The 12,515-nt window shown below is 45.0% G+C and overlaps 1 protein-coding gene across 4 annotated transcripts in view; it reads right to left on the bottom strand.

Moving 5' to 3' along the window:
- LOC119406055 (E3 ubiquitin-protein ligase MARCHF8) overlaps positions 1-12,515 on the bottom strand; it is a 193,130-nt gene that overhangs the window by 62,403 nt on the left and 118,212 nt on the right. For 2 of the 4 annotated variants that reach the window (XM_037672912.2, XM_037672904.2), the window contains exons 2-3: positions 692-751; positions 239-403 (exon numbers count right to left, since the gene is read on the bottom strand). In XM_037672912.2, coding sequence (XP_037528840.1) covers positions 239-340 — 102 coding nt within the window. In that variant the 5' untranslated portion in view covers positions 341-403; positions 692-751. The remainder of the gene's footprint in view (positions 1-238; positions 404-691; positions 752-12,515) is intronic. The other 2 variants (XM_037672942.2, XM_037672936.2) reach the window with 1 other exon arrangement.

Consider the following 12,515-nt stretch of genomic DNA (forward strand, 5'->3'; position numbering starts at 1 on the left):
GCCTATTTCACGTTTTGAACGTCAGTCATTCGACTTCCATCAGCGCAATGCCCACCAGAGCACTCTAACTTACGGACGCTCATTTCATTATAATTACCGAATCACTGAGCATCTGCGCAGCATGTAGGGGTAACAGCAAGAGATTCAGGATAACAAGGGCACATCGCAATTTTTTTTTATGAAATAAACTTTAGAAATGCTGTAATAATAATAACGGGGTTTAAAATGCCACACTTACAGCTGTGCTCACTGGAGGGCTCCGGATTAGTTTTGACCACATGGAGCTCTGTAACGTGCACCCAAATATCCGTGCACGACCGTTTTTGTATTCCGCCTCCATAGGAGCGCTCGCAACCTCGAGTTCAACAGTACAAAGCCATCAGCAGATAAATTTCGATGAAATCTGTAATAAACGACACCGGTTACATTTGTCATATGCACTGGCAAGCATGGCGTGCAATTGCGTCGTCTGTCGCGTCTGTTTTTTTTTTTTTAAGGCTAGTGGTCATACACTGAACGACATAAGTAACTGGCGTCGCCTAAAGATGTCAACACCTTCAGAAATAGGCAAAGTAATATGACGCGCCTCTTTGTGCGCATAGCTCTTGGCAACCCTTTACTCGCAAGTTTATCCATGACCAATTTGGAATGCAGAAAGAGAAAATGTTTTAACAAGTGACTGAGCACTTACCCGATCAACCTGGTCTTCTCGGCAACAGCGTCGCAAGGGCCGTCCTCACAGCCCTCGAACCTGCAATATGAAGAAATTAACACTGGTATCAAGAACAAACGCACTTAGCGAATGCGCTTAAACGAAGCAATGTTACAACCACATGTGAGCTTCGAGGATGACGCGAAGTGTGCACCCTAAAGAGAGTTGACTGTTGGGCTAGTTGGTGTTCAGACATGGGAACCATCGTTAAAGGCGCAACACCACACAACACAAGACCAGACGAGCACAGGCGCAATGCTTTGCGCCTGTGCTCGTCTGGTCTTCTCTTGTGTTGTGTGGTGTTGCGCCTTTAACGATGGTTCCCATGTGTGCACCCTAAAGGCAAGAAAAAATTTGTAGCTTCAGCATTAATAATAATTCCTGGGGTTTTACATGCCAAAACCATGATATGATTATTATGAGGCACGGAGCAGTGGATGGCTCCAGAACTTTGGACCACCTGGGGTTCTTTAACGTTCACCTAAATCTAAGTACACGGGCCTTGCAACTCCCATCTCAACTTTACTACGTGTCGCTAACGTTTTACTATTGTAAAAATATTGGAGGTAGTAAACGTTCTCATTACTACACATCATGTCCGGGTTAGTAAACGTTACTACCTCTACTGGCCGTAGTATGCTATGCTGCAATTGTGACAGTGTTATGGAAAGTTTAGGCAAACTGTAACTTTCTTCAATATGTCGGAGTAAAAGTTTTGTGCTACACCACGGCACGCGTATATGCAAGCGCTAAGGTATAACAATCTGCGTCGAAAACGTCGATTATATGTCTAAATTCATGGCTACTCACCGGTACAACGTACGCTACGCCAAAGTACGGCCAAAAATAGCCTTGAAGTAGTTGTTAAAATACATGTCGCGTAAAAGTCGTCATATTCTGTGTGTGCGTGGGCGGGTCCTCGTTTATGGTTCGTCCATTCCCCTATGTATACATTATATAGATAGATAGCAACTTTTAATGGTATTCCCGGAGATGTTAGCCTGGCTTATCCCCTGGCGATGTATATATCTTTACCTGAAGATTTCATTGCCGGGGTAATCACATGAAGTAATTATCGATTATGAATTAACGTAACAAGACAATGCCGTACCGTTTCACCTTTCTTATTTGAGCTTATGCTTTTGTAATAGATTCGACGAACAATGTACTGACTGTCATGGTAGTAAAGCTACTATCTTGGCAGTTACTGGCTGCACTTGCTACATAGGTGGTGAACGTTTTCACAAGCGTTTGCTACCTCAAAGTTAGTAACTACTACTGCTTTTTTTTTTCGGTATACCGAAAAAGAAAATGGTTAACAATGGCCCGCCGGCATTTACTTTGCTTTTGCGATAAGCTGAACATCACAGACATTCTACCCTAGACAAAGGAACCCATATACTTCACTGCAAGTCAAGTTTCGAGGGGTATATTCACAAAGTTTGTCGCTCTGTGAATATGTCGTTCTTATCCGCCACTGCTATCATTATTTGCCTACGCTTTTGTTCGTGAGAAGCTCTCTATGCTACGAACAGCTTTGTATCTATACAGACTTAGAAGCCAGAATATGCGGGTTATACATTGTGCATATCCACCGTGTGTAATCTGGTGCAATATGAAGGTTTTTTTTTTAAGTTTTATTTCCGGGAGATCTGCGTTACGGCGTAGTAAAGAATAAATAAAAAAAAACAATTAAGATCAGGAATGCAGCCCTGTGGCGTGCAAAAAGTCCAGTAATGTTCTGTTTTACTCATACACCATCACATATTTAGCCAATGCCCGACTTATTTTTCACTTTTGCTAGCGCGACACCCTCCCCCATAAAAATAAGATGAAAAAAAAGCTCTGTCGCGACACACGTGCTCTAATCCCTCCCATGTGGCCGTTTCCTTCCCAAGAAGCTCACATAGATGCAGGAAGTTTCCCTGAGGAGAATATAAGCTGGGGTAGCCTTCCCCGCTGCTGTCACCTGCATGTGTGGAAGACTCTCGCAGAAGATATTGATCGGAACCACCTGTTGTGGACTTACCCAGAAGCATGACGCGTCCAATTACTCAGACGGTTTAGACTCTGCAGTGACTAGCATGGTGACTTCAGAAAGTCGAGTCAAGATACGAAAGCTGTTGTGTGAGCGGCGACTCACCCGTGGCAAAGCTGCGCCATGTCAAACTTTATTGCGTTGTGGAGGCAGAAATTATTCGTCCTTTTAACACTCCTCGCTAGTTGCAGATGGCTGCGGACGAGAGTGGGAGGGAGTATCTCGATCTTCACATTAACTCGCATAGCACCCTCCACCGTGGCTGCCATACGCGCAACGTGGAAGCAGGACACTCTACCCGTGTTTGCAAGAACGTTCGAACGAACGCTAAGACTGTTCGTAAGAGAAGATGCCATCCAATCGTGATGCCGGACGCGCGGTTAGCAAAGGCGTCCGCCCAATGATAAACAACCCCTAAGAATAACAACAACAACGACGACAACAAAAGGCTTTGTGAATTGGGCCCCCGGATTCGTAGTTTTTCTCAAGCGCACTTTTTCACTAAGGTTTCCCTGTACAAGCAATGTAGGTTTTGCGTGCAGGCGATAGATAAATCCAAATTCAATCCTGATCAATACTGAACTCGCAGGGCGCATAATCCTCTGCACGGGCCTTCTATATAGGAAAAAGATTCAACCATTTCACTTGGTTTACTGACGTAGGACACTCTGGCACTAATAAAAAAAAGATAGAAAGAAATTATCCCGCAACGGCGCATTTACCCGACCGATGGACGCGTTGATGTTCGTGCAGTAACCTCCATACTGTAGCAGACTGCACACGACAGGTTACACGTGCGTCATGTTTAACGCTTTCTAACGGTCAGGGTAAACTGGGTTCCGTTTAAGAAAATTCCGGTTGTGCATATGTGCGTTAATGGAGTGCTCTCGGAAGGAAGATCATTCACGTACTCCTCAGAAACACGTAATGGCTTGAGACTTTTTCAGTCCATAATTAATCTTCCTCCAAAAGTCCCATAAGCGCCCACTATAACCGTCTAACGTCAGTCTTGTTCATCGACATCGATTCTTCATGCTATTTTCGAAGCAGAAAACGTTATACATTGAAGAAGAACAGCAAATGTGCGCTTGAATTTATGAACGCGCAAGCAACCCGTAAAAACGGTTGGCCCGTAAAAGGTAAAAAAGAAAAATGGGGAGCTATCATTTTGATATATAACTGCGCACAAAAACAAGAACGGGAGACGTAGTTTGCGGCATTGTGTTGCGGGACTGCGGATACCTTCATCTTTCATAAGCTTGCGGTATCGCAGAAACCATTTAAGGGGCATCGACGTAGGGCCGCAATATATTATTTTCAGTGGATGCCTACCTGTGCAGGAATGCATCCAGGAAAGGAGCCCGACAGACCCGCCATAAAGGCTCTGAACAAAAGGCTTCGGAGCGTGATGCCGTCGTCTCATTGGCACACTCGTAATATACCGTTACATGCATTTCACGCTGTTTATAGAGTAGTAGGACGGCGATATGGCGGTATAGTTTATAGGGGTTCTTATATCAAACATGAACACAGCAAGCCGCGCGTGCGAATATGTCCCTCGTTTGGATCACTCCGCGCGCTAACGGAGTGTCAGTCACTCTCGCTAGTACTACGTAGCAGCCCTAACAGTCAGAGCTGTGACCCCCTATCCCACGGTTCGCGTGGAGTCGCGACCACGGCGGGTTTCAGGCCAGTGGGGACAGAGACAAGTCTTTCAACTGAAGGTGTTTATTCACCTGAGATACATATCTGCCAACTGCAACAAATAAGCAGCACATTAAGTTAACAGAACACCTCAGCGGCGGAGTGTTCCGCACTACTGGGGGAAACAACCGTTAACAAATAGCAAGCACACGTCGAGGGAATGACAAATGCTCATCTCACCTCGCGTGGCTTGTGCACTCCGGTCCGGTGCGGTGGTTCGCACTCTATGGCCGGAGCGCTGCAGGGGTTGATGGCGGCGGCGGTGCCTACGGCTTGGGTCCGATGTGGTCAGTCACACCTCCCAAGACCGAAGACCCCCGAGGGCCCCCGAGAAAGCGACGCGCGTTCCTCGGGTTGAGAAGAAGAATCTCCCCCCAAAAGGGGAAGGAGGGAACTGGGCGTCTCGGCTGCAGAATGAGCGCAGTGCGCGAAGGGCAGCGGGGATGGCAAAGTGCCCCCGTCCAACGCAACCCCCCTCGCCGCTGCGCGCGTAAACATATCATGAGCCGAGGCACCGCGTTGAAGACACTGGGTTGCGCATGCAACCCCACAAGTTTTACTGCGATAGCAATTATATGGACACTCGAAGCGCATTTTTGCCGTCCCCGTCATGTTCTGTGTAAAGTCGAAATTGATAACATTGCCCCGCACGTCGTATGCTGTATGTGCGAGCGAAAGCTCTCGAAGGCCGCAGACGGGCGCGGCTCAAGCCGAAATGAAACGCGCCGGCCGGCTCCATCTGGCGAAGGAGCATGAAGGGGGGGAGGGCTGCGTTCCTCGGGCAGGAACTCCGAACTTTCATCAAAAGGGCGTGGTCGCGCGCGCTGTCTCGACAAACATCGGTAGGTGGCTCCTACCCTTGTACATTCTGTGCTCTCACCTCTCGCATCGCGTTGAGGCTACAGACAGCACAAAAACCGCTTCGCTTCCTGGGGAGCCCGCATTCCCTAACGCCAGCGTTTTGTAGAGTTGCGCGATATCAGATCCTAAAGGAGTTAGCTGCTAGCCTTACTTCGTATAACATTCCAATTTGTTGCTATCGCATTCATTGCTTCGCACTTGCGGCAAAACTGTGAGTTTTTATTGTTGTATGAAACTGACCGCATAGCGCAAAATCAAACACGATAAATGATATTTAACAGCGAGATACACTACAATTCATCACTTTAGATTAGTAGCGGTGTATACGCAAGAAATCCACAGAGAGGGTAGAAATGTGGCGTTTTTTTTTTTTCTAAAAGAGCCAAGTCCACTTTAACTGAAACTGAGAGAAACGCAGCTTTTTGCTACAGACAATATGCTCGGGCCTGCTTCAACAATGGTTTACCTGTGTGCTTATGTCACCAAAATTGCTCGAATCTATATTCCGGCTAAAACCTATATAGGCCACTATCGTCGGTCTTCCGGAGTAAAATCTGGATTTGCCTCTTATATATAGATTGGAACATTTCATTTGGGCTTGAATTAGATCGTGAAAGAAGTCTAAATCGCAGCGAATGAACGATATAGCAATGTTTTGCGACAAAATTAACACCGTCCTTGATCTTTCGTCGGTGCCGTTCTTTGTTGCATGAGCGTAATGGCGATGGCTAGACTTGTAGAGCGAGTGGTCGTTCCAGGCAAAAGGTGCACCATTCTGTGTCGGCAGCGTTTTCTTGTTCTTGGCATCTATTAAAGGCCTTCAAAAAATGCTCCAGCTCTTCTTTTTCTTCTGGGCTCGTTTTATGCCGTGCCGTTTCGGATCCTTTCTTCTTCAAGAAATAGATCGGTGCCCAATATCTTCATTTCAGTCGTCTTCTATTTCAAATATACCGTCTTGGAGAGAAAGAGGGGCATGATACTATAGCGCAAAACCCGAAAAGAAACACTAAAATGCAGAAAGACATAGACAAGTCGGCCTCTTACTCTTTATATTCGAATTTTTCCCTACAACATTATGTCCTTCAGTAAGTACCAACTCGCCCGTGAAAAACTAATTGTGGAAAGAAAGAACGACATGAAAGCAACTAGGACACAAGTGAGACAGACTGGATGAGACCATGCTGGTTGTTTTGGTCACGATTGTTGACGCAGCGCTGCTTTAGTGGATCTGGCTCAGTTTGATTCAAACAGATGCAGGATTTGGCTCACTTTTTAATCGAAACTGCCTTTTTGAGTTCTCGTTACACTGAGGAATTGCCATTTTTAACGCAGTTGTTTAAAAGTGAAAGATACTTAGGCGCGCTTTATGCTCCCGCGAAATTGAGCCCAGTTTTGGTTTCTGAATTTCGCTCTTCTAGAAAAAAAAAAACGCCAGAAAAGTTCTACCATTAGCCTCCGCTACTTGTATGCCCTGCGTCACAATTGGTTCGAAGTTTTCCTTACGAACAATTTGTAGACTTATTTTGTGAACGCGGGCCATCATCTTTGTTCATTTGCAAGTACACATGCGGAAAGCGATGAGGAGTGTGTCATTGTGAGAGAGCGTAAAGACATGACTCCGGATCATTCACACGCACCAAACATGCATGACACAGTGTATCTATACAGTCGGACACTCAAGTCCTTCGCCTGCAGGCCCCGTATTCACAAGATCTAATGCAAGAATTGTTCGCAAGAGAAAAATTTGGCCACTCCTGCTAAGACGGCCGTCTAATTGCAAATAGCACTCGCGAACGAAACGTTTTCTGAATTCGGCCCCAGATATTGTGCGAGTAGCGTTATACTGGCGGACCGCGTTCCATAACTGAGCGTGGCTTTGACCGTGGTATCAAGAACTTTTCTACCTGATGTCTTTCTCGGGTGCCCAACATATATATTCCGCAGAGGAAGCTGTGCTGAGGTCATCGACGATGGCTGTCGAGGCATGCAAATAACCGTGCGCTTCAAGAAAGCTATTCGCTGTATTAATGAAATGGTGCGCGTAACGGTGTATATAGGTGCAACGCTATGGAAGCTAGCGATACTTCCTGCAGTAGGTGCATTCGCACCAAGAGATAGTTCAATGATTTTACCACCCGTAATGTGATTTCTTTTTTGTTTTTAGGCTGAGTTATAAAGGAAGATGCTTTGTGCCTTCGCAATAAACAAACCCCGTTATTTATACGGCTGTCAACAGGTTGTTCTGGATTGCTTAGCGTCTCTTTGTTTTCGTATCGTGGCCTCCGCGATTATTTCCGGTAGCGTGCAGCCGGAGCAAATCGCGGAGGCCACGTTTACAACGACGAAATCCGAGCGCGAGACGCGCGGACATGCACATTTTGCTGACCGAAATTCTTGCATGGCTGCCACAGCGTTGCATCTGGTGTACGAAACGGGATATAGGCAGCGTTTGCCTTTTAACGGTGTAATTTTGTAGAAACCAGGGGCCGAAGTCACAAAACTTCTCTTTCGTAACTGTTTTCCGTCACTGGCCGGCCGGCTTCGCTACTGACGTGTTCGGCATCAAGACTGCCTGAAATATTCTCTTGCGAGCGTTCCTTAGCTTAAGATGTTTTTTTTTTTTAACAGCGAAAGCTGTTATCAGGTCACTAGGGCAGTGGGGTAGTTGTCCGCCGCCGCCGTTGGTGTCCGTAAGCACTATCGCGCGAAATAAGTAAAAATGAAATAAATAAAAAATATCTAGCATCGAATGGGATTTGAACCCGGGTCCTCTACGTGGCAGTCGAGTATTCTACCACAGAAACTTTTTTGCAAGAAGACCCTGCATAGGCGTCATGTCGGGCAAGGAATCGCGTTAGAATGTGTAATATAGCGTGGTAGAAGAGTAAAATAACAACCAGACGTCCCACAATGCTAATTGCGCAAAGAGTGCGTGGTTTAAAGATTCCCACCCACTACAAAGTGCTCAACCATAATTCTTCATCGTCATCAGCCACATGCAGCATCAACAAAGTGCACATAATTCCTTACAGATGTGTAGCGGGTACCTCGCTTATCCGCAGAAAGACGAATTGCATAGTGGGTGATCCCCTACTTCATACAAATTATGATTTGTGGCGTAGTGGGTACTTGGATGTATACTTGTATTAGTTTCTCCAAGACAGGCCGCTCTTCCAGCCTTCGCTGTGGCAGTGCTGCGCGCTCCGCGCAGGCCTGGCGTTTTTCTGTTAGATTTATTTGGTTGTGTCTAACATATACATAAGCGAGTCTCTCGGAAGAAATTCCCCTACTGTATATACTGTAGACCTCAGCTAGGTATTTATAACAGCGGTACCTCTTGAAGACGACTGAGCACGTTATCTGCGATCACGGCGCCAGCGTCAAGTGGCGGCTACTGCGAAAGTGTACCGCTCCGAGTTTCGTGATTGGTGCTAAGCTCGACTTCTCTTCTGTATCCCCATCTATTCAAAGAGCCTGGGTTCATGTTAATACACAGTTATTTCGCTAGAATTATTTTGCTAGAGTTATTTCGCAAGATAAAATTCCACCAAGTACCGATATTACAGAGGGCGACCGGTCAGAGAAAAATAGCAATTACGAACGAAACGCTTTGCGAACACGGCTACAGTTTCATTTCAGTCATACGCTATACGAAGGGCTGTTCAGCGAAAATCGCCTCAATATCTGGCCAACATCTGTTAGCCAGAGGCGTGGATGGCTGAAACACTTTCTGTCAAGGTGGTCGAGTTCACAGAGCTTCTCGGCCCGCATTCAGGAAAGCGTCTCACGCTAGAATTGCCCATACGATCAGACTTGAGCCAATCCTGACGCTAGACGTTTCATCGGCGAAGCCGACCGGCCAATGAAAACAAGCACTTGCGAGCTTTGTGATTTCGGGATTTCGTTTGTAAGTGCTCTTGACATTGCTTTCGATGATAATATCCTCATCATTTATATTGGCTTTAATTTCCTTTTATGGAGAATTCTAGCGCAATGGTAGTTTGTGAATATATACGGACCTAAACGGCTCTGCTTAGTTTCTTCAATATCGATTGTTACCCTACGTCAGCAACAACGACGTTGCAGTCAGTGCTGGGCGGTATCGAAGATACATGTATCTTAGATACTATCTTAGATACTCTATGGGTATCTTGTATCTGTATCGCGATACGTCTCGAAATACGAGTATCTGTATCTGTATTTTCGATACATTCGATAATGTATCGTGTATCTTAAGATACAAGATACTTTTATCGCAACACAACCGAGCGAAACAATAATCGCTGGCCAAGCTCCGCTTCTCAAGCTGGTACTGGTGCCGCTAAGCCATCTGAATAAGTCTAAGGGCAGTGACGTTATTTTATTTTTACGCCAGAGTCATCCAGTGAGGGTAGAAGATCAGGAAGACAAGCACGCGGACGTCTACGTCCAGCCCACGTACCTTTTGTTTTCTCGATTTCTTTTCTTTTTAGTTGCGCCAATGCCGCGACACTTGCTCTTAGCCACTGTCCTGCGCCGCGTACTCCACTGTGTGCGGCGTCTATCGCGCAAATTCTGATGTTGTTACAGTGTCGTTATTGAAGATTCTCTTGCGTCTTGCTCCGTAACGAAATGTGATGCGTGCAAGAATTGCTTTGGGTTGCTTTGCGTCGAGTGGATTATACATATCAGCGATTTGAAGGATCTCGTGGATGTAAGTTTGACTTGCATGGAATTAGTTAACTTATATGCAAATAAGATTCTAACAACTGTAGCACCACTGGTACTGATGCTAGATCTTGTAGAGCAAGCGTTTATCTAACAGAAAATATCTTGGCGTACCGTATTTTCCACTTCCATCTACATTTATTCAAAGAATTTATGAAATCATAATTTGATTATTAGCACAAGTGATTTATTAGCTGTAATTTTGCATCGCATACATTACCAGGTCTCTGTTTTTCCGTTCTGGTCACTGCAGTATGTCTTTTGTAACGCGCCCCCCCCCCCAAAAAAAAAAAAGATTGCTGCTTTATTCTTCTAAGTATGTGCTTTATTTCTAGTACTGTTTACCCATTCACACGTTGCCAAGGCGAGTTTGAAAACAAATATATTATTATGTGGGCGTGCCTTGAGTATACAGAACAAAATATTCTGCTTAACGCTTAAGAAGATAGCGAAATTGAGTTTGCATTATAATAATGGAAATCATTAGGAGCCATCTCAAAGATGTTAGGAAGGGGATTCGAGAAACGTTGTTTTACTGAATGCTGCGTTTTACTCATGAGCATTCCAACGAGCCGTTTCAGGCAATTTTCCATAGGCACTGAATTTTCTATTGTCTCAACAGGTACGTTGACGATACTTCATGCTCATAGCTGTTAAGTGCGCCGTCTGTATCATGTTTCTGTACTCAGTCAATGTGAATGCTTGATACACAACCACCTCTCTATTTTACTTATATTTGTTTTCATGTTTTAGGCCTTCTTAAATATTTTTTGTATTACTAATCACCACGTAATGGGAGTTATAAGCGGCAATAGCGCGAATAGCGGCGGTGTCCTGCGACGCTTTGTGCAACTATATAATACGTCTGAGACATTTCTGTGTTGCACATGTTCTCTCGTTAAAGAAAAATTGCTAAACGATTGCACGTTAGTGAGTATATCAACAAAGAATCCCTTACGCCAGCAGCTAACTAGAAGATGGAAATTCATTGCACTTTTACGTCACCTACGTATAAACCAGGGGCCCCAAACGAGCCGGCGGGTCGCAGTCGCGAAATTTAGCTCCAAGGGCCGGGACAGTGAAGATGGTGGGGTCAGAGAGAGTTTGAACAAAATGACGTTGCATTTGAAAGGAAGCATTTCCCTTATCTCATATATAGGTCATTTCTGAAGGGTATTTGGAGTCAGGATTCGAGAAACCGTCGATACCGATGTACATAACGAGTGAAATCTGGACGTGGATTGAAATATAGAGTTTTTGTTCCACGGTTATCTTTCAGCACATGGTGACCACACGTTCCTCACGAAAAAAATGCTTGAGACCAGTCATGTCTGTGTAGTTCACGAACATACTTATTTAGAAAATAAAAACGAATGGGACGGAGACGGTCATGTTTGCCGGCCGGGACTCTAGCGAAAAGTTTTCAAACCCCTAGTATACACCATGCGTCGCCCCCCCCCCCCCAAATAAAGGAAGAAAAATGACGCTACCAGCGTTGTTGCTGCTGTACACCTCTCCGGATATACGGTATTGTGCAAACCGTCTTTTACGGACAAGCTGACATTCCACACCGGCATTTGCGCCGTCGTGCGAAGGCTTCCTATTGACGTTATTGTGATTGTATGGCAACCCGGCAGCTGGCCGGCAAGCTGAGCAGCGACTCCCATGAATCGCAAAAATGACAAGCAAGAACCGCTGTCAGCGAAGTGTATGAAGAGTTGTCCTGTGAAGAAGCTAAAACAAGCCCCAATAAGTTGTTTTGTTGGAAGGAAACTAATGTACTTTGAGCAAGAAGGGCAAAACTTTTGAGATACTAACAGACATTTCATTCAAGTGAAACAAAATAGGTCACGGTTAAGAAATTTTCAAGGAGACATTTTCGTGTATAGGCGTTTGCTGCTACATTATATGGATTTATAATAACAAAACTGAGAATGTATCGATGTATCTTAAGATACAATTTCCAAGTATCCTATCGGATACAATTATTGCGGCAGTATCTTGTATCTGTATCTGCAATACTTCTTGCCTGAGTATCTTGTATTGTATCGCGATACAATTTCAAAGTATCTTTGCCCAGCCCTGGTTGCAGTTTTCTGTTAGCCGTTATTGCTTTATATGCGTCATAAAAATACTTTCCGATCAAAAGGTTTCGTTTGCTCGTGGATGCGCACGATTACCATGAGATGAAAGAGAAAGTACTGCTGAGCTATAATTTACACAGCAACGGTGGTATATCTTAATTCGAAGGTAACGCGAAGATGTGCAGTATTCACGGATTAAAGCGCGACATCAAAACGTCATGCATAACAACTGATATACGTAATTGCACAAGATAACCACGCCATGTCTGTACTAATCTGACCACTACAGGTGATAATGGTTCTGATATAAGTGTACTAGTCAATATTACGATGAACTGTCACTAACTGATGACGGTGGAAGCGAAAGTGCGTGCATTACTTAGCCCTAAATTCACACCTTTCATTCCGT

Source organism: Rhipicephalus sanguineus, chromosome 1 (genome assembly GCF_013339695.2).
Source record: "Rhipicephalus sanguineus isolate Rsan-2018 chromosome 1, BIME_Rsan_1.4, whole genome shotgun sequence".
NCBI lineage: Eukaryota > Metazoa > Arthropoda > Arachnida > Ixodida > Ixodidae > Rhipicephalus > Rhipicephalus sanguineus.